Source organism: Protomyctophum parallelum (assembly GCF_964188405.1).
Source record: "Protomyctophum parallelum genome assembly, chromosome: 5".
Taxonomy (NCBI): domain Eukaryota; kingdom Metazoa; phylum Chordata; class Actinopteri; order Myctophiformes; family Myctophidae; genus Protomyctophum; species Protomyctophum parallelum.
Window position 1 is genome coordinate 24,157,252 of NC_139702.1, and position 27,618 is coordinate 24,184,869.

General features: G+C 43.2%; 3 protein-coding genes across 5 annotated transcripts in view; all 3 read left to right on the top strand.

Annotated features, from left to right (window-relative positions):
• Window positions 1–9,456, top strand: part of LOC310858587 (TBC1 domain family member 24-like) — an 11,278-nt gene extending 1,822 nt beyond the window's left edge. Inside the window, exons 2-12 of one of the 2 annotated variants that reach the window (XR_014569215.1) lie at window positions 174–322; window positions 537–798; window positions 1,432–1,545; window positions 2,125–2,541; window positions 2,968–3,207; window positions 3,397–3,552; window positions 5,993–6,056; window positions 6,435–6,533; window positions 6,761–6,832; window positions 7,011–7,100; window positions 9,054–9,073. Coding sequence is in view for 1 of the 2 variants with exons in the window: in XM_083764766.1 (XP_083620892.1) it covers window positions 174–322; window positions 537–798; window positions 1,432–1,545; window positions 2,125–2,541; window positions 2,968–3,207; window positions 3,397–3,552; window positions 5,993–6,056; window positions 6,435–6,533; window positions 6,761–7,100; window positions 9,054–9,229 (2,017 nt within the window). In the remaining variant the exon portion in view is untranslated. Of the gene's footprint in view, window positions 1–173; window positions 323–536; window positions 799–1,431; window positions 1,546–2,124; window positions 2,542–2,967; window positions 3,208–3,396; window positions 3,553–5,992; window positions 6,057–6,434; window positions 6,534–6,760; window positions 7,101–9,053 lie in introns of both variants that reach the window. The other variant, XM_083764766.1, reaches the window with a different exon arrangement.
• Window positions 9,457–9,940: 484 nt separating this feature from the next.
• On the top strand, window positions 9,941–15,791 carry LOC310858883 (uncharacterized protein). Of its 2 annotated transcripts, none has more exons than XM_083765181.1 (3): window positions 9,941–10,072; window positions 12,341–12,403; window positions 12,618–15,791. In XM_083765181.1, the coding sequence occupies exons 2-3, from the start codon at window positions 12,355–12,357 to the stop codon at window positions 14,417–14,419; spliced, it is 1,851 nt and encodes a 616-aa protein (XP_083621307.1). In that variant the 5' UTR covers window positions 9,941–10,072; window positions 12,341–12,354; the 3' UTR covers window positions 14,420–15,791. The 2 variants fall into 2 exon arrangements, with proteins under 2 accessions (XP_083621307.1, XP_083621308.1); XM_083765182.1 differs by having other exon boundaries at window positions 9,960–10,077.
• Window positions 15,792–19,711: 3,920 nt separating this feature from the next.
• LOC310858269 (general transcription factor IIH subunit 2-like) lies at window positions 19,712–20,866 on the top strand (the record flags this gene model as incomplete). Its single annotated transcript, XM_083764374.1, has 1 exon — window positions 19,712–20,866. Exon 1 carries the CDS (start codon window positions 19,859–19,861, stop codon window positions 20,864–20,866), a length of 1,008 nt encoding a protein of 335 aa, XP_083620500.1. The 5' UTR covers window positions 19,712–19,858.
• Between the last annotated feature and the right edge of the window lie 6,752 nt (window positions 20,867–27,618).

Below are 27,618 nucleotides of genomic sequence, written 5' to 3' on the forward strand. Positions count from 1 at the left end.
CATTACATACATTACCCACTTTAGCCCTATATATTTCATTAACTTTTTATACCAATACTTTGTTACTTTTGCTCAAGTACATTTTTTATTCCAGACTTTGACTTGTGACAGAGACACTTAAAAATCTGAGTACTTTTTCTACCACTGATAAATGACTGCTGCTCCACACACAGGTCCTTCTACAGTTATGAGACGTCAGAGGGATACTCCAGCTCTGCCTCGGAAACAGTGAGCACAGAAGACACCTATAGAGACAGGGGAGCGCTGAAGTCTTCTATGAAGTCCAAATCTAAAGGCAACAAGCACTCCAGAGATCTCAACGGTATTAACAAAAATACAATGTGACATAACATCTGCCGGTTAAAATTGTGTGGGAGGGGCATATTTTCCATGCAAAAGATAAATACAATGCAATGGTTGAAACACACACACACACACACACACTACGACTAAGCGCGTACTCTTACACAATGTTGTGTAAGAGTGATGAAAAAATAGAGTGAAATAAGTCTTTCATTGTGTGTTGAACCACGCAGGCAGCAAAAGCAGCCTAAAGTCGGTCTCCATGATGACCATCTCTGAGTCAGACAACTGGGAGATAAGTTCCCACTGCGGGATGAAATATGGCCAGTTCGTGGACTGGGAGAAGATTGACCCGGAGGCTGCGGAGAGATACCAGCAGCTCCTGGAGAGTGACCACAAGACGTTGAAGACCATGGGCCGCGAAGGCTTCTGGGCCATGCCCCACACGCTGAGGGCTAAGGCCTACTACCACATTATCCATGGCATCCACTCCAGGTTAGGCACGGAGTTCAAGCAAAACAAAAGTAACCTATTCAACAGGAGCACTCATACAAGGTTTCTTTGACTATGCATGCACCTCATGGTACAACAGCATCCACATTTTTCACCGATTTTGCCCCCCCTATGATAGGGCCCCCAATGCCCCCCATGATATCTGTTTTTTATAAGTGTAAGGAAAGGGATAAGGTTAAGAAAAAAGTGTTATCGGGTTAAATGTTTTGATTAATTGAAAATGGAGGACTCTTATGCAAGTCTTAATGATTTTTCTGGTTTTATACTCTTTACATGTACTCAAGTACTGTACTTAAGTATAATCTTGAAGTATTTTCTTTTACTTTACTGAAGTATTTCCAATTTTCAATACTACTCCAACTCCAATACATCTCAAAGGCATATTGTACTTTTACTCCACTTCGATTATTATTACAAAGCATTAGACTTTTACTTGTAGCAGAGTATCTCTACATTGCAGAATTGATACTTTTACTTAAGTAATGTGTGAGTACTTCTTCCACCACTGCTTGTTTTGATTATTTCTCCTAAAACCTTTTTTCAGTGTTGGAAATACTGACGTAAATCCAGTTGTTACTGTGCTGAATCAAATAAAAATGCATGTGGCTTTTATAGGTCTGTCTCTCCAGAAAAGGACGTGTACTATGATGTGGCCAAAAAGCTGTTTGGGGAACAGAAGATTAGCTCTCACCCTGTCCCTGAATACATGGAGGTGGGAGACATACCCAGGTACCAGATACACTATGACTATGTGACTGGTTGTGTTAGCCGGAGATTTTAGACCCTCATAGATGCATTTTTATTGAGTTTGACATTTTCAATCTACGAGAGTCTAAAGGCCTATTCATAATCCAGTTTTAGGTTATAACCACTGTTAGTAAAAACAGAGAGATGTGTTTGGTGAGCCGTGAAGCGCTTACCACCGCGGTGTGACGTTATGTTGTAGTTTTTGATGGTCACATTATCACCTTATCACCTTTGTCCACAATGACTCAATACACTGTGTGGTCGAATCACTACAAAACTTCATGTATAGATTTCTAATATCATATTATGACACGTGGACGTGGTACACTTTGGTAGTCAAAATTAAAAGGCTGCAAACTCATAGCCACGATGCAGGGTAATGTATTAAAGGAATACCAACGATTCGACCTGAAAAGGTCCAAGTGTTGGTCGTCAAATATAACCGCCTTAAGTTTGCACCCTTCTACTAGGTTGTCCTTGCTACAGCGGAAAGGTTTTGTGGAGGACTCAAAGTAAGATTTAATTCAGTTTACATTGTTTTCTCTCCTCGTATGTATTCAGGTACTGCCTCAACAAAGCGGGCCTAAATTCCGTCAAAAGGATCCTCCTTTGCCTCGGAAACTACTTCCCGGACATGAACTTCTGCCCCATCCTCCCCGCCCTGGTCGCACTCATCCTGCACTTCAGCGAGGACGAAGCCGAGTGCTTCTATGGTGTCAGCAGACTCATCTCCTACAAAGACCCCAACAAGCGCTACATCGACCAGACCTTCCTCACCTACCGGGCGTCCTGCATGACGTTTGGAGACGTGGCCAACAAGTACTGCCGTGGCATCCGCAAGCTGATCGCCAGCTCCCACCAGAACCTGTTTGAGTTCTACTCCGACTGGATCATGTGGATCTTCGCCGGCCTGCCGTTCACATATGCCATCCGAGTGCTCGACGTCTACCTCTTGGAAGGATACAAGGTCCTCTATAGGTGGGTGAATGACATCGTGTGTGTGTGTGTGTGTGTGTGTGTGTGTGTGTGTGTGTGTGTGTGTGTGTGTGTGCGTGCGTGCGTGCGTGCGTGCGTGCGTGCGTGTGTGTGTGAGAGAGAGATTCAGAAGAGAAAAGAGTCAGAAGATGAAGAGAAAGTGACAAGTCAGAGAGAGTCAGAGTGAGAGTCCGAGATACAGTAAATTAAGAGGGGGTCAGAGAGAGAGAGAGAGAGAGAGAGAGAGAGAGAGAGTTAAAGAGGGAGATAGTAGAGAGAGAGAGAGAGAGAGAGAGAGAGAGAGAGTTAAAGAGGGAGATAGTATTTGGCATGGAAACAATACCTCAAACCAGGTTTGCGTGGCTTCTTATGTCATCATCATATTTAAACGGGATTCTACCAAACGTACTAAACAGCGACAATCCTCAGGGTGGCCCTGGCATTGCTTAGCCTCTACAAAGTGTCGGTGTCATCGCGGGTGGCAGACGTGGAGGACTTCAGGAGAGACATGGAGAGCTTCGTGCAGAACATAGCACGCCACTGCACCGTCGACAAGCTCCTCGAAAGGGCCTTCACCACCAAGATGGCCACCCGGAAAGAGCTAAATTGGCTTTTCAAAGCCAATAAGAACTCACTGATGCAAAAGGGAGTCAGCAGCCACCAGAGGAGGTGAGTGAGAAAAGTGGGGCTTTCTACCGCAGATGAATATTATAAATGCTGGAAACATTCAGATGTCAGGCTATTATATTCTTCATTGTAGCTATTGTTTAATGTTTCATCAGATTTTTGGCAGACTATGTGTACTAATGTATAATTTGCATTCACTCAAACTACCTGTTGTGGTATATGTTCCCATAGGCAGTCGGTCCAGTTGGTGGACTTCAGCACCTTCAGCTCCAGTGTTGTGACGGGGACAGAGATGAGGGTGGTCTGGGCCTGGATACCAGAGCGTTTCGCCCTCTTCAGTCCCGTCAGGCTGTTTAGTACCACTGAACACGAGAGAAGCCTGGCCTCGTAAGTGACTCACTCTAACACCTTGAAAATATTCATATCGACACTAACTCTGGGGGCAGGAGTGGCTCAGGGGTAGAGTAGCTGGTATAGACAAAAAGGTAGGCGCCTCCTTCGGCTCTGGGGTGTGTGTCTCTCTTGAAGGCAACATGGAGGCAAGCTTACCAGAGATTCCTAGCGAAGCATAGCGGAAGCAAAGCGGAAGCTTGCCAAGCATGCCTTCCGCATGGCCTTCTGCACTTCCTGCTTGACTTCCGTGGCGCCTACGTTGGAGACACAGCGCTCCAACGAACTGCAGAGGCCTGGCCAATGAGGCATCTATTTTTTTATATCTATGGGTAGAGCAGCCAGATGGGAACCATGAGGTTCCCAGTTTAATCCCAGGCTCCCCCAGGGTTAGTGTCGAAGTGATCCTTGAGCAAGACCCTAAACCCCTAATTGCTTCTGATGTGTAGATTGGTGCCTTGCATGGTTTCCCCCACCATCAGTGTATGAATGTGTGAATGTGATGCACAATCTATGTAAAGCACTTTGGATAAAAGCGCTATATAAATGCACCATTTAATTTATATCTACTTTCTTGTTATTTTTACATATTGCATTCAATGGTTCAGTAACTTCTGAAAACCAATAAGTCAGCATAATCCAAGCAATGGAAAACTCACTCAGTTTCTGTTACATAACAAAAAGAGACTGTTTTCACTGTCAACATGTTGTTTTAGGTCTCACAGCCAAGTGACCTCCACAGGTCATCATGAAAAGTGGTGTTTTTGGGACAATCATCTATAGACATAGCATTCTATAGTGTCAGTGTGTACTTATAGTTTCATTGTACCAATATTCTAATGTTTCTACAGATGTTATAGGTTATTAGTTATGGTCATAGATCATGCATGGGCATCTGGCGGCCGGGGCCAGGGGCCACATTCGGCCCCCACCATAACTTATTGCGGCCCGCAGGTTAATATCAGAATACTGAGATATTATTGATTTCAGCTAATTACTAGTATTATTAAGTGTTATTGTCTTTTTTAATATCCAATGTATTTAGTTCATAAAGTTAACATAACTATAACTAAATGCATTATAAAAAAGGTTACTTTTCAGGATTCCAATTCAAAAATAGCTCAATATTATTCAGGATTTCAATTAAAATATAGCAAAAATAGCTGATCTACAAGTTCAAAACGCGTCTTACTGCGATACGTTTGGACCTTGTAGAATGTAGATCGTCTATTTTTGCTATGACAGTAATATGCAATGTGGCCCTCTAGAGTGAGTGTGGAAATATAGTGGCCCTCTCCATCATCAAAGTTTCCCACCCCTGTCATAGATGACTATTTCTATGTATTTGATGTATTACCTTCTGTTCTTGTTTACTGTAAATTCGCCTCTGAATTAAGAGCATCTGCTAAATGCCTAAATTGTAATTGAAAATTATAGAAGTCCCAGGTAAGGGCGTTTGGCATGTGCAGAGCATCAAATGAAAAACATTTCTTCTTCAAACAGAAAATACTGAGAATTCTGACCATTATTGCCAACATAATTGTTTTTTCTCAAGGATGTTCAACATACAATGCAAGATTTTAATCAAATTATATGATACATACATTTCTTAAAATGTAAGATGTTTTTAACTTTTTCATGAAGTTATTGTCTCCACCAGGCCGAAGGCATGTGGGGAGAGTATGTTTTGCACTCCGTCCGTCCGTTTGTGTGTCCGTGTGTCCGTGAACAGCTAATCTCGGCCACCGTTAACCCGGTCGATGCCATATTTTGCACACACACTCCCTGGATGCCAACCATGAACCTCTGCCCCAAACTTTCCAGAACGGCCTGTTATAGCGCCACCAGGAGGCCGCTTTGTGCAAAACAAGTTTTTCAATGCCATATTTTGCACACACACTCCCTGGATGCCAACCATGAACCTCTGCCCCAAACTTTCCAGAACGGCCTGTTATAGCGCCACCAGGAGGCCGCTTTGTGCAAAACAAGTTTTTGCACAGTACACCTACAGATTTTGTCCAAACATCACGCAAATTGGTACACAGTCTCTCTAGAGCCATTCAACGAAACGGGTCTTTCAGATTTATCAGACTCCATCCTGATTGGTTAAGATTGGCTTCCAAAGTTCACAGGAGTGCTCAGTTTCAAACAAAATGCTGCAAATCATGAACACATCGCGTGATTTCCGTGAAATTGTGCACCCACATTCCCACTAGGCCGAGGACGAAATGCCACATGAACAATTTCAACTCAGCCTCAAGGTGGCGCTATAACTGGCCGAAAAGTGTTTTTACCTCTAACTGCACGGATCTGTGGATAACCTGGTGGAGACCTGTGCCCGGAAGGGCACTTTTTCTAGTTTATGAACTTGAATTTGGTTGCTTTTATTAGTATGACAATTTGATCAGATCCATGTATTTTTTTCTCTCCCATATAGATTCTACTCTCATATGGAAGGACATGAACCAGTTGTCTTGATTCTCAAAACTGTGGATGAAGAGGTAAGTGGGACTGTTGACACTCAATTCAATTAAATAACTTTCTACAATATACATTATAAGTTCTTATCAATGATGTATTATACATGCTTACAGATAATGTCCTGAACTGTGAATACAACTTGTTACCATCAAACTACAGATATAGGGTTCTACGATTTAACAGGGTTACACTTAAGTACAGTAAGCTACTTTTGTGCGCGCCAGTCAATTCTAAAATAAATCCTGGAGCTTAATCCCCTGATCACGGTGAATATTTCCTTTTGTGATTGTAATGTTAAATGTACAGAATCTTTGTTTCTTGCACTATTTATGTTTTTTTATGACTAGAAAGTATTATCAATCATATGATACTGAAATGCTCCTGTTGGCATCCCACAGGTCTGCGGGGCATTCTTGTCAACAGATTTGATAGAAAGAAAAAAGGAAGAGTCTGAAGGACTCATGTATTTTGGAACTGGAGAGAGTTTTGTTTTCATGGTGAGCAATGTGTTACATTTTACATTAGCTGAAATGGTTTTAGTTATGTTAACTTTGTACTGTATACGTTGTCATTATCATTAATTGTGCACTGATGAAAAACTGAGATGTGTTTTAATATTATTTTCCACATTTGGAACCAATTTTATCATTGCAAAGGCAGCTTAGATGACTAGTATTTAAATGTCTTATTAAATGTAAACCGAGATGTCTGATTTGTTCTTCAGCTTCGTCCTAGCATGGAACGCTATCAGCGAACGATGGTCAACATCATGGCCAGGAGACATTACCCTCAACAGGTACTAGCGAGGTCCCAATCATCCAGTATTAGCCACTCTACCGATGACAGCGCTGCAGTGAGCACCACTGCCCTGACCTGTCCAGCTGGGACCCCTCAGGACCCCAGCTACCTGACCTGTCCAGCTGGGACCCCTCAGGACCCCAGCTACCTGACCATACCTTTCACTTCTCCCTCAGAGGAACCCCTGACCGCCAAAGACCCCAAGAGACCCAAAGCACAACAAGCATCCATGTTTATAGCAGGAGATGACAATAGCGTTGTTATTGGTAAGTTGAGTGAATATTGCAGTGCGTGATAACGGAAGACTTCCGATTGATTGAAATATTTATTAACAGTTTGCAGAATTACAGTACATTTCAAGCACAACACAATACAAAGACTGTTAACTGTGAGTGGACGACCCAATAAAGCATTTGTTTACAAGAGGGTCCACCTTGTTCAATTCATCAAAACATTTAGAGACGTATATAGACACTTCTATATAGCCAAAGAACAGAACAGGAATTCATCATAAAGGAGGTAAAAAGGGAAAAGAAACATATACAGTGAGGGGAAAAAGGGGTGGGTGGATGGGGGGATTCAGATTTTTGAAGGAGTCAAGGGATTTGCATGTCGGTAGGGCGTTCTACATTTTGGTGGCATAGTGAATAGAATTGAGTCCCTTGTTTGTGCCGAATCTGGGTTGCACATGGTTTGTTGCACTCCCTCTGGTGTTGTGGGTGTGGACGTTAACATTAAGGAAGTATTTAGACAGGTACATGGGTATCGTGGTGGTGTATCGAATCTTGTGGACCAGACCCATTGCAAGATGCTGTACTCTGTCGTCGACCCTAAGCCATTCCAGCCTGTCAAAGTGGGCAGGGGTGAGGTGGGTTCGGGGGGTGACTCAGGCCAAGTATAGGAGCCTGATCAGTTTGTTTTGGGAAGTCTGGAGCCTTGTTTTAAGGGCCTTTAAGGTGCTGTGGTACCAAGAGGTGCATGCATAGTAGAAACCTTGTACGAGGGCTCCTGTTAGGGTCTTCAAGGTGTTGACGTGATTCATTTGATGAGGTCAGTACAACATATGGAATGTCAGAACAGGAAGGACGGGTGGATCTCCATATGGAGATCTAAGGGTCTGAGGTTTGAGGTCAGATGTAGGGTTGTATGGTTGGCTCCATATATGCAGATCTAGGTGATGATCCAGTCTTCTCCATGTATGGTTATCCAGGGTTATATGAGGTCAGTGTTGTGATCTGCATATATGGACACCAGGAAATAATTCCCATTTTCCCATAGACGTTTCCAAAAGTATTTATTTAAAGACATTTAAGCCTCAGACAAAGCCAACAGCCGAGTTGACAAATCATGACAATAAACACATTGTTTTGGGCTGAACAAATAATTAGAAAGAAGAAAATACGTTTTTCTTCTTTCTAATTATTTGTTCATCCCCCCCAAATATGTTTAATATCATGATTTGTCAACTCGGCTGTTGGCTTTGTTCGAGGCTTAAATCCCTTTACATTTCCTGGTGCCCTCATCGCTCTGAAAGGGGGCATGTTTGCGACGCATTGTGGCGTGACGTGTCATGAATTTAGTTCCATGTTTGTGCTGAATCTGGGTTGCACATGGTTTGTTGAAGTGAACTCCCTCTGGTGTTGTGGGTGTGAACTTTGTTGACATTGAGGAAGTATTTAGACAGGTACATGTGTATCCTGGTGGTGTAGCAAATCTTGTGGACCAGACCTATTGCAAGATGCTGACCTTAGGCTCTGTACTTGGTCTGCTATTTTCCCGTCTACACCAAACCTCTTTGCTGAAAATAGCCAATCTACAAGCTCACAACACGGCAAACGGCAAGTTTTGGCTAATGTTCCCCTCAGAATATATAGGATGCTAGACTAGTCTTCAAATGGTTCATTTAAATAAAATAAAGAGTTCCTATGACAAAAAGATTTGGAGACCCCAAATCCTCCAAAGTAGTAACTCTGAGGACCCAATAGGAGCCCTTTACAGCAGGGGTGGGAAACTTTGATGATGAGGGGGGCCACTATATTTCCTCACTCACTCCACTCCAGAGTCTGTCGGGCATGAGTCGGGGATGAGTATGCATATACTGTCGGGCAGAAACCTCTTACCGGTATATCCGTGTTTGAACTTTTTCCATAATTAATCACCTGCTTCATCATTCTATGTCACACAAAAGTATGGCTTGACGTGTGTATGGCTTTCCTCAGGTGGCGATGGGGGTCATGCTCTCTGCCTACAAGCAGATCTCCAGGCAGGATTCACTGAGCGATGTGACACGTTTGAGAGCATCCCACTCTGCCGGGGACATTTCAAGATCCACTCCCTGGAAGTATGGGGGATCCAGAACTGCATTTCCTTCTCTCGTTATTTCACAAATCGATGAGAGAGAAGAAGGACTTAATTTGAACTCAGTGTTGAACCAGTTCTTTCCATGACAATGATATTATTTGTTTTTCCATATGGCTTTGATTTTTGTGTGTGTCATTTTCAAATATTTATTGTACAATTTGTATTTTATGCACAATTATGGATTGAGTGTGAGCTTGAGTATGGCCTTTCTTGAAATGTAAGGCAAACCCATTTTGTCTCGTATGAGGAAAGGTTTTAACATAACATTTTCTATGCAGTAGCCTATTGTGCTTGTCATATTTTGTAACTCATTTGCAATTATTTTGCAACTATAGATATTAAAATGCAAGCAGCAAATTTGTCAGCTATTGCGGTTGCACACATGCACACACACACACACACACACACACACACACACACACACACACACACACAAAATATCATGTCTTGTCATGAAGTGGATGATGTGCAGTGCAACACGCTTTGACCCAAATGAGACAATTTTGTCTTGCCCGGCTGTAACACAGTCCAACCAGAAATAGGTTCGACACATTCTGGAATTTCTGGATTCTGACCCAATACTTCTGGGTGGGACTTTGCTCTTAGGTGGCAATATGTGCGTGTGAGTGTGTGTGTGTGTGTGTGTGTGTGTGTGTGTGTGTGTCGTGCCGGCTGCGTGCATGGGGGAGGCATTCGTGCTTGCGCGCGCGCACTGTTCACACTTCACACAGATACTGTGCACCACCACACACAAAGCAAGGGGAAGGAGATAGAGCTGAGCTGGCCATCGTCGTGACGCAGAGACCATTTGTCTTATTTCCAGGGCTAGCGTTACTTCTCTGACTTGACTTCTTGTGTGGCACTGCTGGCACATAAGGTAAGGTAACGTTCAACAACATGACGATATGATGCGATGGAATGACAACTTTACAGCGACGGATCAGCACGTAGCAGCAAAATGCAACTCCCATTACTTCCCTTGGTGGATGCATACTAGCATTGGAGCTAAACTAGCTAATGCTGCGTTAGCTTTGTTAGCTGGGTGTTACGTGTGTGAGTGTGATCGTACTATGTTCTTTTCTGTTTTGATCTCTCTGTGTTTGTGTGCATGCGCCCGTGGTATGAAACCAAATGTCTCCAGCTTTGCTTTGACAAATGTTATTTTGTTGCGCATCGGAGTGAAATGAAAAGGCCGCATCATCAACTCGCTTGCTAGCCTCAACTTTACGTTAGCTTGGCAGTATTGCATGAAATAACGCGAGAAAGAAAATGTGGTTTATTAATATTAACGATGATATGACAATCAATGTCCTATCATATCGATTATGCAGCATTAGACAATTCTTCGCGTGTGGCAGGCAGCATGGCATGTTGGCTACTCGTGGTTATTCTGTTACAGAATATTATGTAACTAACATTGCTTCATAATTAACTTAAAAGCCCTGCTTGCTTTTCATCGGTGGCCCCCTTGAGCGTAGGGACTGAGGTAGCCCTCCAAGCAGAACCCAATGGTACTGAAGTTTCTGACATTTTTGACGACACAGACCATGGGGTCCTGTTGCAGCAGTATCCTGCCACCTGGTACGCGGACATAATAAAACATAAACACCGTGTTTACGGCCTGTCTGCGCTCTTTGACGACATTTTTTCGTGTGAGGGCTTCTGAATATGTGAAGTATAAGTACCCATACATGCCGCTGCGAATATCTCCTGTGGCGCGGAAGCCATTAAGTATTTTTAATCTTTGTTTGACTGATTTGGTCGCTTTGATTATTCTCTTCCATCCTTGTTTATTGACACCTCATTGTACCGCCTATCTGGCTAGCTAGTGGCGCTATAGCTATGACAGAGCAGATCAGAGGCAGGGACGTAGCCGCACAAGCCAACCGCACACCGGGAGGCGGTACAATAAACGGTAAACAAACAAGAAGAAATAAAGCGACGAAATCGGTCAAACAAAGATTAAAAATACTTAACGGCTTGTATAGGTACTTATAGTTCACGAATTCAGAATAACTTAAACTAAAAAAAGCCGTCAAACGCCGCAGATACGATGTTAGAGAGCATATTTATGTCCGCGTTCCAAAATTCCCATACGAAAATATAGTTATGAACAGGGACCCTACAATAAAGCGACATCAACATTTCAGAAAAGCTTTATGGAGGGTTCCGAGAGGGGCTAGGACTGAGGGAACATATTGGGGCTAGTGGCCCCCATGTACTGTCTGGGGCCACAGGTCACTTTTTCTCCACCCCAATCTGCATGTTTTGTTTAGTTTTTTGAGTGACAGACCCCTAAAAGCCCACTTGGTTCCTAACTATCAATCATTTAGCTGGAATCTTTGTTGTTTTACAATTCCTCTGACCTCCAGCCACACAGTTTATTGACATTATTTGGGTCTATGGTGGCTGGTGAGAATGTTGACATTATTTTGTGCAAGCTCCATTCAGTTTTCAGAAGATGGGTGGGGCACTGGGCAGAGAGAGGGAACCAGGTCCAAATTTAGGCATTTAGCAAATGCACTTTTCCACAGTGACATGATGTGAGATCGGTAATAGTAGGTGGGCACTAGGGACATCTGCTGCAAAATGTTTTTAAATGAAGTAAATTATACATGATTAAAATGCTTAAACATTCGACAATTCTGACGGAGTCAGGTACATGCTGTATGCATGTACCGTGCATGTTCACATCACAGCCATTTTTCAAATATTAGATTTTGGACAGATAGCCAATTTTACATTGAGGTGCCCAGATGTCCCTAGCTAGCGCCCACCTATCCTGTATCCGTGAGATCAGAGCATGAACCCTAGCTAACAGACGGCAGGACAAATGGTCGTAGAGTGCAAAGAAAATCAACCCAGTGCTTCAAAGAATTTTGCCAGGTAAACATCAAACCCACCAGGGCTGGCATGATCTGTCTAGGCACACAAATAGGCAAACAAATTGTCTTGTCATGTCTCTGGCTATGGATGCCAGTATTCTGAATGACCAGAAAATCATTGATGGGACATTCAGTGGCGCTACTAATTAGAACTATCTCACTACACTAAAGCCTTCTTGACACATAAGACCATCATGATATTTCTAATGTATTTCTCTCTCTCTCTCTTTCTCTCTCTCTGTGTGTGTGTGCAAAACTAGGCTACAGCTGAACCATGGGTCCAGACACTGAACCAGCCCTTAAAATAGAAGCTTCGGATGAAAGTAGGTGTTGATGCTGTGTTCTGTTTTCATAACTGGGTTTACACTGGTGGAACAAATAATTGATTTTACTTGACTCTTGTTGAACATAGGTAATGCAATGTTAGGCATAGGGCTGCAACTAATGATTATTTTCTAAATAAATCTTCAATGGTATATTAAGTAGTATTCTGGTGTTACATTTTTGACTGTTTTTTGCGCTCTTGGTTTTCCTTAGGCAATGCTGAAGGTCCCTTGGACACTGTTGAAGGTTCATCTGGCACTGTTGAAGGTTCCTTAGCTGCTGATAAAGATTCCTTGGCTGCTGATAAAGGTTCCTTGGCTGCTGATAAGGATTCCTTAGTTGCTGATAAAGATTCCTTAGTTGCCGATAAAGGTTCCTTAAACACTAGTGGAATTCTGGTGAAAATTAAATCCGACTCGGACTCAGACTGCAGTCCCTCTGCGTCCAAGACCCCAGAGCCCGTCGTGGCCATCAGAAGCTACCCCTGCTCCGACTGTGGCAAGATATTTGACAGACCATCGAAGCTGGAGAGGCACAAATCGGTGCATGCGAGGAAGCCCAAGACTCTACATCAGTGTCAACACTGTGAAAAGAGTTTCACGCAGGAATTGAAACTTCTTCGGCACGAGAATAGCCATAACCGGTCAAACCAACACCCCTGTCCAGACTGTGGAAAGATTTTCAACAGGCCGTCAAAGCTGGAGAGGCACGTACGCACGCACGCCAAGAAACCCAAAGTCCCTCACACATGTTCATATTGCATGAAGACATTCAGTAAACACAACAAACTCGTTCGACACGAGCGGATGCACACAGGAGAGAAGCCGTTCCCCTGCTCGGTCTGCGGAAAATGCTTCTCTGACCCGGGACACTGCAAAGCCCACGAGAAGACGCACGAGGAGCAGCCGGAGAAACCCCATCAATGCTCAGACTGCGGCATGTGTTTCTTCAAAGCCTCGGAGCTTCGGCGACACTTCCGCTCGCACACCGGAGAGAAGCCTTTCAGTTGCACACAGTGCACCAGCTGTTTCTCCCGCTCAGAGACGCTCAAGAGGCACATGCGTAGCCACACCGGCGACAGGCCATACCAATGCATCATCTGCGAGAAGAGCTTTTATTCTCGGCAGGACTTGAACATTCACGGTCTGACGCACTCGGGTGAGAAACCTCACCTTTGCCCCGTGTGCGGCAAGGGCTTCTCGCAACTGGGAAACATGAAGGAACACGAACAGAACGTGCACATCAAGTCTGAGAAGTTCATCTGCAACGAGTGCGGAGCAACCTTCACACGCTACAAGTCCCTGTCCAAACATCAGCGAACCCATACCGGAGAGAAGCCCTACCTGTGCCTCACCTGTGGCCGTAGGTTTTCGTGGAGCCATTCTCTCAGCAGACACCGGCGGACGCACGCGCACAAACAAATGGTTCTCGAGTCCGCCAAAGAGCAGCTGAGTTTTGATGGCCCCTCTGCACTTCCCTCTGTACTTCGCCAATCAAAGGATCAGCTTAGTTTTGATGGCCCCTCTTTACTTCGCCAATCAAAGGATCAGCTTAGTTTTGATGGCCCCTCTGCACTTCCCTCTGTACTTCGCCAATCAAAGGATCAGCTTAGTTTTGATGGCCCCTCTTTACTCCGTCAATCAAAGGATCAGCTTAGTTTTGATGGGCCCTCTGTACTTCCCTCTGTACTTCGTCAATCAAAGGATCAGCTGAGTTTTGATGGGCCCTCTGTACTTCCCTCTGTTCTTCGTCAATCAAAGGATCAGCTTAGTTTTGATGGCCCCTCTCTACTTCGTCAATCAAAGGATCAGCTTAGTTTTGATGGCCCCTCTCTACTTCGTCAATCAAAGGATCAGCTTAGTTTCGATGGCCCCTCTGTACTTCCCAATATACTTCCTAATTTACTTCCCAATGTACTTCCCGCTGTACTTCGGCAATCCAAAGATCAGCTGAGCTTCGACGGCCCCTCTGTACTTCGGCAAAACTGTGCGACATCAAATAATAATCCAGTGTAAATATCAAGATAAGATTTTTATGTTGAATCCAAAACGTGAGTGTCACCTCTCGCCTCAGAGTCAGCTTTGCTTTGTTTATTTCTGAACAGGAAAATCTGTATAGAATTACTGCCATTGCGCTGTATAAATACCACCATTCCAAATTGTACGTATGTTATAAGTGAGCGTATTTTTTTTTAATGAAATGCCTCAGTGTGGTGTCCTTAAATAGATCTTATCTTAATCTGCTGATACTGTCGGTCAAAAGAAACTTGAGGTACCAAGCTTTATGACTGTTGTTTTTTGTGTTCCAGTTTAATAATGAAAATTGAAAGTTGTTGTTTTTATAGGTACTGAGCAATGTGTGTAACACAAAGATGTGACAAAAACAAAAGACAATTTTGCACGCCTGAAGTGTCTTGGTGATAAGAGCAGAATCCTGCACACTGTCTGTACTTGTACTGTAGGCCACTGGTTCCCAAACAGTGGGTCAGGACGCATTTGTGGGTCGCAGACAAATGTGTATATGACCCCCAAAAAGCAAAAAAAGTAATAATAATGAAATAGTGAACCACTGATGTAGGCTAAGTTAATAGGTGCAAGATCCTCATTTGATGGTCTTGACTTGCAGCCAATACGCTTATCACAGTAGGCTAGAGATGGGACGATAATCGTTCATCACAGTGACTTACATTTATCGTGAAATTGTCCTCTGTCATACGAGGATACAAGGATGAACTGGCTTTTGTTGAGCTGCAAATTCAGTCTCACTTAAACCCTCTAGGTTTGGACCTGTAAAGAGCACATTTAGTACACTCTTATTTCACTACACGAACTCTACACGAACTGATGTGAGCTTGTAGATCGAGTATTTTTTGACAAACGGTCCCTTTGAATAGGGATGCTGGGGGTTTAAGTCGTTAAACAAAAGTGCCATTTCAAGTTTTAAGCGTATTTTGATTATCGCAGTAATGTCGTTAATCACAATTATTTTTGCCACAATAATCGTTACATGAAATGTTCTTATCGTCCCAGTAGCCTATAATACAAGTGAAGACTATATCTGGGATTTTGTTTTGTTTCATTCTTTTTTTTTAATACAAAGATAGGCCTATCATGTGTAAATCCATTGCTTTTCCTTGTGATTAATATACACCAAATAGCCTGCTGTCAGTAAATAGCCATAAAGTGTATTCTGCTTAATTTGAATTATATGTTGACATTTGCTCAAATTTGTTTTGTTAATGTATTGATTTCTACATGATAGAATAAATACTAGTGAGCACGCTATGAAGGTCTCATTGGATTAATATTTTGTAGAACATAAATTATGAATTACAGTTACTCAATGTTAAATCACGAATAAATTGAGATTTAAGAAAGTTTGTCATTAGAGCTGTTTCTCAACTTGCATTTGTCCATGTAGGAACATTGATGACCCCTGCTAAGAAAGTCGTGTACATTTGTGTACATTCTTTTTATGCCTTTATTGATAGGTTGACGACATGAAATGGGGAGTGACATGCAGCATAGTCCGTCAGGATTGGGACTCGAACCCACACCGTGCTGTCGGGCTACACTGAGCTTAGCGGTCCCACCCAGCCACTAGTTTGCCCGTTGATACGCAGCAACCACAAGTTCTACCAAACCGTGAGCATGACTACCTGGGAAAGGCCTTCCTGCCCTCAATCTGAATATCTGATGCAAGTGCAGGGATTATATTACCAGTATGCAGTAAGAACAGCACTGTTCTGCCTTAACTTGTCGTTGCTCATCAAATATATACGAGCTTACAATGTGTTGCGTAGATTTGTAGATATTCTGTTTTTGAAAGATTTGGAAATCGACGAAATTGTGCCTGTGAGTATGACATGCCAGAAAAAGGGTTCAAAGTGGTTAGAAAAATAACTCATACCCTTTCTGGTGAGATGTGTGAACTTAAATATTTAAAATAACTCAAACCCCTTCTGGTTTTCGACCTGGTCACATTTGACGACAAACATTCTACAGGTAAATTGGTCCCAACATCATTTCCTGTTAGCTGATATTCACGGACACTGCAACAGCAAGGCAGCAACATAATTCCACTCACAAGGTGTAAGGGTCATGTTTTGTGTGTAGAGCCACTCAAATACCTTATATAAAGATATCATGCCCTACTGTTTGTTTAGATACAGTATGGTGTAACCAGTGTTACTAGTAATATATTACTGTAATATTACTTTACCCAGTAAAAGGAGTCATATGTAATAAGTAGCATATTGCTCTCTTGAGTAATTTTGCCGACTGAATTCTTAAATTTAACAGAATGCTAAATATTCTCCTTTTCAGTGACAATAATACTGTGTGACATTGCATACAAGCTATTAATGTTCCTCTATAAACTACTCTGTTTAATTCACTAGGGGGCAATGTATGCATGCTCAACATATCCCAGGTTTCAAATGGCTGTTGAGCAACAGATTATGAACTTGGCATGCACAACCATACATAAGACAATTCCACCTTATTTCAATTTGTATACTATAAAAAGAATAGAATATTATGGAAAGGTTTTCCTCCGTAATATAATTAAAAAAGTTAGATTCATTGTGCATTAAGTGAAATATTTATGGCATAGAGCTCATGAAAATCAAAAACTCCTATCTCAAAATACTAGAATAGTTTACTAGACCACTAAAAAAATGATTTTGTTAAATCAATGAGAACTGTTGACCATCTGAAAAGTATATGCAGTCAATACTTGGTCTGGGCTATACTTTTGAACAAAATATTTGAGGTGTATGGAAGCCCAAGTTTTCTTTGATAGCAGCTTTAAGGCATTTGTATTGTTGAATCTGGTGTCTCACACCTTCCTCTTGACAATAAAACCTAGATTCCCTGTGGTGTTCAGGTCAGGCAGGTTGACTGGTCAGGTTTAAAGCTGACTTTAAGCCGATGATGATGATGAGGATGACATTAATATTATTTTCAGATGGTCGACAGTTCTCGATTAAAATAATTTTTTAGTGGTCTCGTAAAATATTCTAATATTTTAGATTTTTAAGATTCAAACACAAAAGGTTTTTATGCACAATGAATCTAGAATATATGAAAGTTTAACTTTTTAAATTATATTACAGGGGAAAATTAACTTCAATTTTTAACTGATGATCAGAAAGTGTACAAATGTATGCCATGGTCCATGCATGACCGTGCAGTGATACTTATGGCATCTGCTTGGATGGGAAAAGGTAACGGAGTATAGTCTCTACTGGTGGAATTACTTTTGCTTCACCCAGCAGTTGGCTCTGATGAGTTGCACAAAGGGGTGTCTTGAGCACACAGGCACTCTGTCTGGGAGAACAAACACCAACACCACACCGCCTCTCTATCTCTTCATCCCATCATTTACACGAGGGAATACTGTTAGACAGAGGGAGAGAGAGATCATTTGTCAGAATCTTATTGAGAGGATGGCCCCTTGAGATGCCATGCTCTTCATTATCAGAAACATCTTCATCACAAGTTACAGGTTCAACCACATAGTCCACTCCATATGGCTGGATGTAATTTAATTAATTAATTTCACGATGGCACAAACCATGGCTATCGGGCCGGGGAGGGTACAGAGATAATGCTTAAAACACCAAAAGGGCTTCCCGTCCTGAATGGGTTAAGCTGGCGATTAATTGTCACGCAAACAACTGACAATAACGTTTTTGTAATTTGTATTTCTGTTTGCCTTTTTGGCTTCGTAACCACACATTGCACATGGCTGATATGACAAAATAACATACATGTCAATGTCATACATACAAAGAAATAATCACTGTATAGGTTTTATTTTATTCAGACTTTTCTGCCTTTATTGATAGTATCAATTGAAGATAGACAGGAAAGAGGGAGAGAGTGAAGGGGAGAGACATGCAGCAAAGGTCGTCATGAACAGGACTCGAACACGCGACACACTGTCAGGCCAAAGCCTATATGTGGCATGTGCCTGGACCACTTGGCCAGTGGGCACCCCATCACTGTATACGTTTAATCATTTTTAATAATATTTCCTTTCCCAAAAATGTATAAAATAGCGGAAATAGTTGATCTACATGCTTAAAACACTGTCACGTTTTTTGTCACGGCTTGTAGATCTGCTATTTCTTCTTTTTTTTTTAAGTTTGAAAATGTATGGACGATTGACGATTATGCAAAAATAATTACGATTAGCCGATTATGTAATAATTGTGCCATGCCAAGTAGCCTGGGCACCATTTAATTTCGGTATATGATCCGGGCTGGAGCCGGATGATATGCTTACGTCATGTTGTAGGCAATGGTTTGCCTACAACAAACAGGAAGCTGTTTGTTGCTTCCTGTTTGAATAAAAGCAATAAAAGCTCTCGTAAGCGAGAGCTTTTATTGAGAGGGAAAAGGACGTTGTCGCCGCCTGTTCATCCTGTCTAGCGACTACAAAACTATACTACAACATGACGTAACCACATCATCCGGCCCCAGCCCGGATCATACGGACTTTTGAAACAGAGACCAGGCTTTCCTCCGAGGCGGTGGAAAGCCTGGTGAGGCGAGGTTACATGCCAAGAGTCCCTTTGAAACATCCACAGTAAACTGCAACCAGCTCTCCAGCTATCCAGGACGACTGTCCTCAAAATGGAATTGTGTGTGTGTGTGTGTGTGTGTGTGTGTGTGTGTGTGTGTGTGTGTGTGTGTGTGTGTGTGTGTGTGTGTGTGTGTGTGTGTGTGTGTGTGTGTGTGTGTGTGTGTGTGTGTGTGTGTGTGTGTGTGTCACATGTGCTTGCGTGAGAGAGTGACATGTTCCATCCAAAGATATCTGGTTCATCTGCCATATACCAAGATAGATGTATAGGGGCCCTATATACATACACTTCAGCCCTATAATAGGGCAGAGACATAGTGCTGACATCATGCTAAAGTAAAACCCCACATATGGATAAAGCTGATTTATTGTGACATCAGTGAGATGTCACCATCCATCCAGCCAAGCACCTAAAGGGCGGCCATCACACTTGGAGAGGAGATCTCGCCCTTCTCCCAGGTGTGACTTCTTAAGACTATATTCACATTCAACATTCAAGTACCGTGACCAGCTCTCACCAAAAGAGACTCCATCACCATCCCTACGGGTCAGGATATTTGGCTTTCCAACCCAGATATCCCTGCTTTATACAGGGATCTGTAGACATCTCGGTTAAGTTCTTACCGGACACCACTGTGTCGGGCTCTACACTTGGACAACCAGTGTCCATTGAGTAGTATTCTATAATAATTATGACTGACGATTTGGAATTGGAGAGAGCCAAGCGGTGGGAGGAAGGCTATGAGAGGACCTGGGAAGTGCTGAAAGAAGATGAATCCGGTTCACTCAGAGCCACAGTGGAGGAAATCCTGTTCCAATCTAAACGCAAAACAGTATTAGAGCGCCATGGACGTGTGCAGCTCGGGATGATGCGTAACCTCTATGTTGTGATTGATTCTTCGAGAAGCATGGAAGACCGGTATTTGAAGCCAAACTGCTTCACAGCCACCGTCAAGATGATGGAGTTTTTTGTGGAGGAGTATTTTGACCAAAACCCCATCAGTCAGGTGGGCATTATCACCACAAAGAACAAAAGGGCGGAGAAGCTCACCGAGCTGGCGGGGACCCCAAAGAAGCACATTACTGCCTTAAAGAAAGCTCTGGGCTCTACGTGCATTGGGGAACCCTCGCTGTACAACTCTCTCAACCTGGCCATGCAGACCCTCAAACACATGCCTGGGCACACCAGCCGCGAGATCCTCATCATCCTCAATAGCCTCACTACATGTGACCCCGGTAGCATCTATGAGATCATCAAAACCCTGAAGACACTGAAGATCCGGGTGTCTGTGATCGGGCTGTCGGCGGAGGTGCACGTGTGCACCGTGCTGACCCGGGAGACGGGAGGCACCTACCACATCATCCTGGATGAGAGTCATTTCAAAGAGCTGCTCATGTTCCACATCAGGCCACCTCCGGTCAGCACGGCCTCTGAATCTTCTCTGATACGCATGGGTTTCCCCCGGCACACCGTCGCCTCTGCGTCTGAGCAAGACGCCAAGCCGTCCTTCAGCATGACTCACTTGGACGGCAGCAACAGTAAGCCCGCGCTGACTCTCGGAGGATACTTCTGTCCACAGTGCCGTGGAAAGTATACAGAACTGCCGGTGGAATGTAAAATCTGCGGGCTGACTCTCGTGTCGGCGCCACACCTCGCCCGCTCCTCCCACCACCTCTTTCCCCTAGAGGCCTTTTTGGAGAGTCTCCTGGAGCAACACCAAGGAGACGGGTTTTGTCAAGCTTGTCAAGGAGAACTAAAAGACAAAAGTGTGTTCACCTGCCCGTCGTGTAGTAGCGTCGTCTGCATGGAGTGTGACCTCTTCCTACACGAAACACTTCACTGCTGCCCTTCCTGTATCCACGTCTTGAGATGAAGGCCTGGAAGAAAGAATTACAATTTAGCAGACCCTCTTAATCCAGAGCGATTTACAGTAAGCAAGAACAACACAAGAAAATGCATCAAATGCATAGATACAGCTTACTAAGAACCTAACATCTGTCTAACAGTAGAATATCTGTACAATGGAACGAGAGGGAGTAGAGGCAGTGTCCCAGTGTGGTCCCTATTACTACACAACCGATCGACTACGTATGGTGGTATTGAGGATCCCTGATGTTGTCAACAACCGCTGACATCTTGTTACAATTTAGGCATTGATTGAAGACCAATCGCACTGCCTGCGGCATTCTGGATCATTTGGAGAGGCTTAGGTTAGTGCAAATGATTAAAAAAAAGAAAAAAATCACACCTGTGTGAACTGAGTGGTGCAACTCCCCTCTCCCCCTGCCCTTGCAAGCGTGGCGAGAGCCGAGAGGTACTGCCCAGATAGGCATGGTAACTTATAATTATGCCTATTATGCCAAAACTTAACCTTAACCCTAACCTCACAAACACTATGCCTAACCCTAACCTTAAACTCACAAAATCTATGCCTAACCTTAACCTCAAAACCACGCACACCTGGGCACAAGCTCTGCGAAAAGGATAGTCCTGTGGTTTTCATAGTCATCTTGCCCTTGATAGCCTCCTTGCCTGGCTGATTTGTTTTTCAAAATGTAAATGTAAACAAAGTCATTATGTGAAGATCAATGATATCAGTAATCCATCTAAATGAGCCATTACGGGCAATAAACATATTTAAACTGTTACAGCTCCCACATAAATGTTCCTGTGGTCATTGGGAGGACTTACTGCTTTGAGTCATTATATAATCTTGAATCTATAAATGCTATGCATTTTTGCTGAGGCAGGATGTTTCTCTTCCATTCCCTCATAATGAACTGCATTTGATATCTCTGTGAGATTACATTTCGCCTCCTATGATAGTCATTATAGTCTTGGTCTTGCTCTGAGAAGTTAAATCAATTTTCAAAGGCCATTCTCATAAATGTTGAACCTATTTTGAGCAGCTCTCTCCATGTAATGGGAAACCTGTTTCTTTCTCGTCCATTCTCAAAAAGTCTATACTCAAATTAAATACAAATAGTTTTCTTTTCTTTAGTCAAATATAATATCCGCAAAATCCATATGCCATACCATATGCCGTGCTACATGCCATACCATGCTACATGCCGCGGTTCATACATGTATGTTAGAGGAGAATGCATGTCTTAGAGTGAAAATATGCCCCTCATAATAGACAGACAGACCACCGACAGACAGACTTGATTCATGGAATCTGATGACTTTGAAGCACAGCTGTTTTGGTATTTCGGTTCGGTGGTATTGAGAGGTCTGCGAGCTCCTTCATGCAGGACATCTCAGAAGCCAGAGTCCAATGGTGAATTCCTGACCGGACTGCTAGATGTTATTCATTTAGTTACATGAATAACAAGAAATGACCTACTCGATGCACATTATGGTATTGTGGTGTTGCTGCTGCCTACACTATAAATAACTTCAACCAACAATTTGCCTTTTGAAAAGCTTTATACAGCTGCAAAGCCCCCGGGGACGATTAACTCTCACTCAGAGCTGTAAACAGACTTTTAAAAGTGGTGTATGGCAAGATGATATAGACCAAATAGATGCCTGTTCATTTCCATATGGATAAATCATAATTATGGATAAAAAGGAGGCAGTGGTATTGGTTTGGGTCCATGAATGAACAACAACACAGCATAATTGTATCCAAATAGAAACAGCTCTAGACTGTCTGCTGTTATAGGCCTACATTATTTAACGCTGATATTGTGCTGTGTCTATTGAGGTACAGAGAACAGGGAGATGAAGAGGAGGAAAAAGAAGAGGAGGCCCAGATTCCTTTTCACTTTAGCACTTGGCTTCTGTCAGCTAATCTATCACCAGCAGTTCCCCCGAGGGACCCTGGCAAAGAAAGACTAGGAAATGATTCGATAGACGGAATCTCTGAATGCCTCTTCCTCAAACATGCCCCCCTGTACCACTCAGAAAGGCTAACGTCAAATAATAATAGCTCACCCCTGCTATCCCACCATGTAAAATAGCAAACTGACAGTAAGCTACAAATCAAAGTCAGCTAAAACATCCCTGGCTGGCTGGATAAATTAGGACAGCCCTCTTTCTGCCCCCTGCTGGGCTGTTTATGACCATTGGACTAGTTTTTTCCATCATAAGTAAAACCAGGCAGTTCACAGTTACTACAGTTAGTGATGTTTCAGAAATGTGTTTGTGTGATTGTGTATTTAAATGCATTACTTGTGATACAGTGCCCATTGCCATACAGCAGAGAGTGACTTTTCCCACAATGCTGGAATAATGACAGGGGATTTGTAAGTAGGGGAACTTGATTTGTAATCTCTATAGCTCAATAAATCAGCCGATATGACCTACTATATCCAATCTATGGTCTTGGTGAGCTGTGAAATTAAACTTGAGCTGGTGATGAGTAGTATACATACAGAACCTGGTAAGCCCCACCTGCTTTTACTCAACTTGAAATGCTTGCATGTTATTGCAGTACTGCAGTAGTATAGTGGCAATATTCAATAATACAGTAGGTATATCTGAGTTATGCTAGAAGGAGACCAATTTGTATTTCCTAAGCAAGTTTCAAGAATAATGTATTGCAGAGTAACAATGCCATTAGAGTGAAAATATAATGAAGGCAGACCAGGAGACGGAATAAATCATCCAGTGACACGTTCTACCATCCCTGTGCATAATATAACTCTTGCTGTGTCAAGAGACAACTACCTCATAATGAGTGTTATAATCATGAGTTGCCCATGTACATCTAAGGCTATGTACTTGAACTTGAGATACAGTGTACTTGATATGTATTGTGTACTGCCTGTACTAGTCTGTAGCCTACTTTATGGATTGGCTACGAGAGACATCTCAGAACCAGCAAGGTCAGCCCTGTTGCATTAGTCATTATCATGTCACGTTTCTATGTCTCATATCTTATTGTCACGTCATTATGTTCCAGCACTGTATGTTCCCTGTTTGTTGTGTAATAAACTTTGTGAACCTTTAGCGTGATACTGTCTCGTGTCGCGTTATTGTTCTCCCGGGCCCGACCGCCGCAGTCACCGTACCGAAGGAATACTTCAACCGGATCATCACACACCACCCAGCCTGCACACACTACCTGTCTGTCTGAACCAGACGAGGGTCCAGTAATTAGAGTTTACAACAATGAGTATGGTTCTTCTTTCTTTCTTTCTTTCTTTAACTTGCCACACTGTCCAAATTCCATAGGGGTAAGAGGAAAGGTGGGCACCAAAACATTCTGGAAACTAGGGAAAACACCTAGGAAGAGTGGGCACAAGGGAAATGTGGGCACCCAGAAGAGTGGGCACCTTGGGGTTAGTTAGACTGGGTACCACGGAAACTGGGCACTACGAAAACTGGGCACTATAGGGAATGTGGGCACCAAAACTGGAAGTCGTATGTCTACAGAATGCACTTTGCACCTGTCTGGCATGTGTATTCCTGGAATGCAACTATAGGCTACATTCAGATGATTTTCCCCTCCCCCCCCCAATAAACTTTATATTAGTTTAAGGTTAGGTTTAGTCATAGTTTTACTGAGATCAGATAAGGTTAAAGGTAGGGTTAAAGGCAGGGTATATATATATATAATATATATATATATATATGATATTGTTTGGTTAAAACAGAATCACACAGTGAAGTGAGTGGCGCTCTTATCATCGTACAACACATATGACGTATAAATTCTCCTTTCATTGTCAATGTGATTTAATGTTTCAAGAATCTCTATAGCTGATAGGAGGGGCTAGCGCCCCTCAAAAAAGGTTTTTGTTAATAGCACTAAAAAGGTTTTTGTTAATAGCACTATATTCTAAATGGTATATTTATATAGCGCCTTACATAACATTCACCCATTCACACAGCACACCAAACACACAAGCACATCAGGAGCAATTAGGGGTTCAGTGTCTTGCTCAAGGACACTTCGACACTAACTCTGGGGGAGCCCGGATTCGAACTGGCAACCTTGCGGTTACCATCCGGTCACTTAACCCCTGATCCACCGTCTACCCCTGATCCACTCTATAGCAATGATAACTCTCAGAATGGGGGGCCATTCTGAGAGTTATCATTGCTATAGAGTGTTTGTTCAGCAACAAGTGTCTCCCCGTCTCAACAGAAATAGGCTACATTTTCAGGTAGGTGAGAGAGTACCGATTATCAGCTTAATTTTTTATAGTGTTCCATGGTCCAATTTTGTCTGCTCATTTCTTTTTGCCATTGCCATTTCTTTTTGACCTTAGACACATCCAGAAGACGAGAGCCAAGGTGTCCACCAGGAACAACCTCCTGCGCCAACTAACCAACTCAAAGTGGGGAGCTCACCCAAGCACGCTGCGCACAACGGCACTAGCCCTGTGATTTTCCACAGCTGAATATGCCTGCCCTGCATGGTATAAATCAAGTCACGCACGCAAACTAGACCCCATCCTCAACGAGACCTGCAGGATAATGACTGGGTGCATCAAAACAACCCCCATAACCTGCCTCTACGACCTCTCTGGAATTGCCCCCCCTGACATCCGCAGAGCAGTCACCGCCAAAGCCGAGCGCACAAAGCAGGCCCATGACAACCGGCACTCACTGCACGAAGCAGCTTCCTGGATACCACTGCAGAACTGGAGACCACACCATCTGTCGCCAGGACCACGGAATGGCACAACCAGTGGAACAGCATGGGTAGCCAGACAACCCAATGGACAGAGAGAGGCATCACCCCAGAGGAATGTCTCGCGACTGGCCATGACCAACCTTGGGCCGTCTGGAAAACCTTGAACCGTCTGCGGGTCGGCGAAGGACGCTGCAAGGCATCCATGAAAAAATGGAATCTAACTTTTTCTGATGCATGTGTGTGTGGCGAACCACAAACAATGGACCACATCATGACATGTATCTCTGCTCCACAATGTACTGGAGATGACCTGGCCGAACCAAATGCCGCTGCACTTGCCTGCGCCAACCACTGGAAAGACGTGATATAGAGGATGGCCAGACACGAAGAAGAAGAAGAAATTTATTTTTGCCATCACTTCCAATTTACAATTTCAGACAGTATAGGCACTGTAGCCTATGATAGGCATTTTTGGTTTAATAAAGAGCTGGAGAGACATGATGGAGACCTCTGTTACTGAACAAACACTCCATATGAGGGGGACCCAGCAATGAGTATAGAATATAGAGCTTTTTAACCACAAGTTCCCTGTGATTGGAGCAGGGTGGTGGTGTGCTCCTTCTGACTCGCATGTGTTATTGTCATTAGCCAATTATTTTTGTGTATATTTCCTTTGTCTGTCATTGTGATATTTGCCTGAAGACCTAAAAGGGTCTAAATGTTGCGTCAGTAATAAGAAGTACATTTTTGGAGCTAAAATCAGTGTGCAGATGTTTTATCCAAAGGATAGCCAAAGGAAATCACTTACCCTAGCTTTAGTTTTACTGGGGTTAGGGTTAAAGGTGCAGTGATATTAACAACTTTTAAGCCAAAAAAATCTATATTTTTGTCCTTTTTCCAATTTTCCGTCTATCATCCCTTGGGGTGTTTTCCTGCAGACACTACCGTTGGCTGCCTCTGAGGTGTTTTGAGTTGTAGGTGTTGTGACTCGGGGCGTGTAGGCTATGTGGGGTGAGGAGGGGGTTAGTGGGGTATGGGGCGGAGTTTTAGCCAATAACAGTGCGAGGGCATGTTCAACCCCAGCACAGTTTAGAGAATGAAAACTGCTGCTGCTGGATTCCACAGTCCCAAAACACATGCTCCCTGCGGGAGATGGGAACCACCGCGACCAGCGGGGAGTGGAAATGATACAGTCACAAACTTGTTTTCAGCTTTATGTGCTGGTTACATCAATATTGTTCATGTGAAGTGGTTTGTTGTGCTTATTTGTTGGTGGAAGTCGCTATGGTGAGTCACGACCCTCAGATATTCGATAGAAACTCAAAGATTTTGAGGGCCTATATACTGGTTTAATGTTTGTCTTTAGTTCAATGTTTGTTTAATAAACGCCATTGACAATGAAGGGAAAACTTATGTCATTTTGTAACTCATTACGTCATATTGTGGTTAATGGCATTTAATGTTTGTGTTGGCACCGTTTGTTTTCATCACCATTACATCACCTAATCAACATGAGTTAGATTTTAATATATTTGCGCCCACACGGGTGGGAGCTTTAATGCCATATTTAGCCATTATGAGCACAAATATGCGATGCATCCCTCTCAGGCCCAGGGTTGGGTGGGCAGCAACAACAACCCATAGCCTGAAGTGACATGGCTTGGCCAATAGAATGACGAGGGGAGGGGGGTGGAGCCAGATTTGAATCTGTTTTGCAACACCTCTCACTTCTGCGTACAAACACTGAATGTTGTCTATATCTCCTTTAAGGTAAGGTTTATAAAGTATAGGCATTAGGCACCACCAAGAGGCACAAAAACCGGCCTCATGGTTGTGCTATAACAGGCTGTCCTGGAGAATTTGGGGCAGAGGTTCAGAACTGGCATGCATGCAGTATTAGTTTGTGCATGTGCAGTTTGGCAGCGACCGGGCCAACAGTGCCGGGGGTAGCTGTATGAGGCGGACGGACGGATGGATGGATGGATGGCGCAAAACATACTCTCCCCATGCCTTTGGCCTGGTGGAGACAAATATGG

Bases quoted from the DNA above. Each gene is read 5' to 3' on its own strand.
- LOC310858883 (XM_083765181.1), top strand. From the start codon at position 12,355: ATGGGTCCAGACACTGAACCAGCCCTTAAAATAGAAGCTTCGGATGAA. The intron at 12,404-12,617 runs GTAGGTGTTGAT...GGTTTTCCTTAG, and splicing joins AATAGAAGCTTCGGATGAAA to GCAATGCTGAAGGTCCCTTG.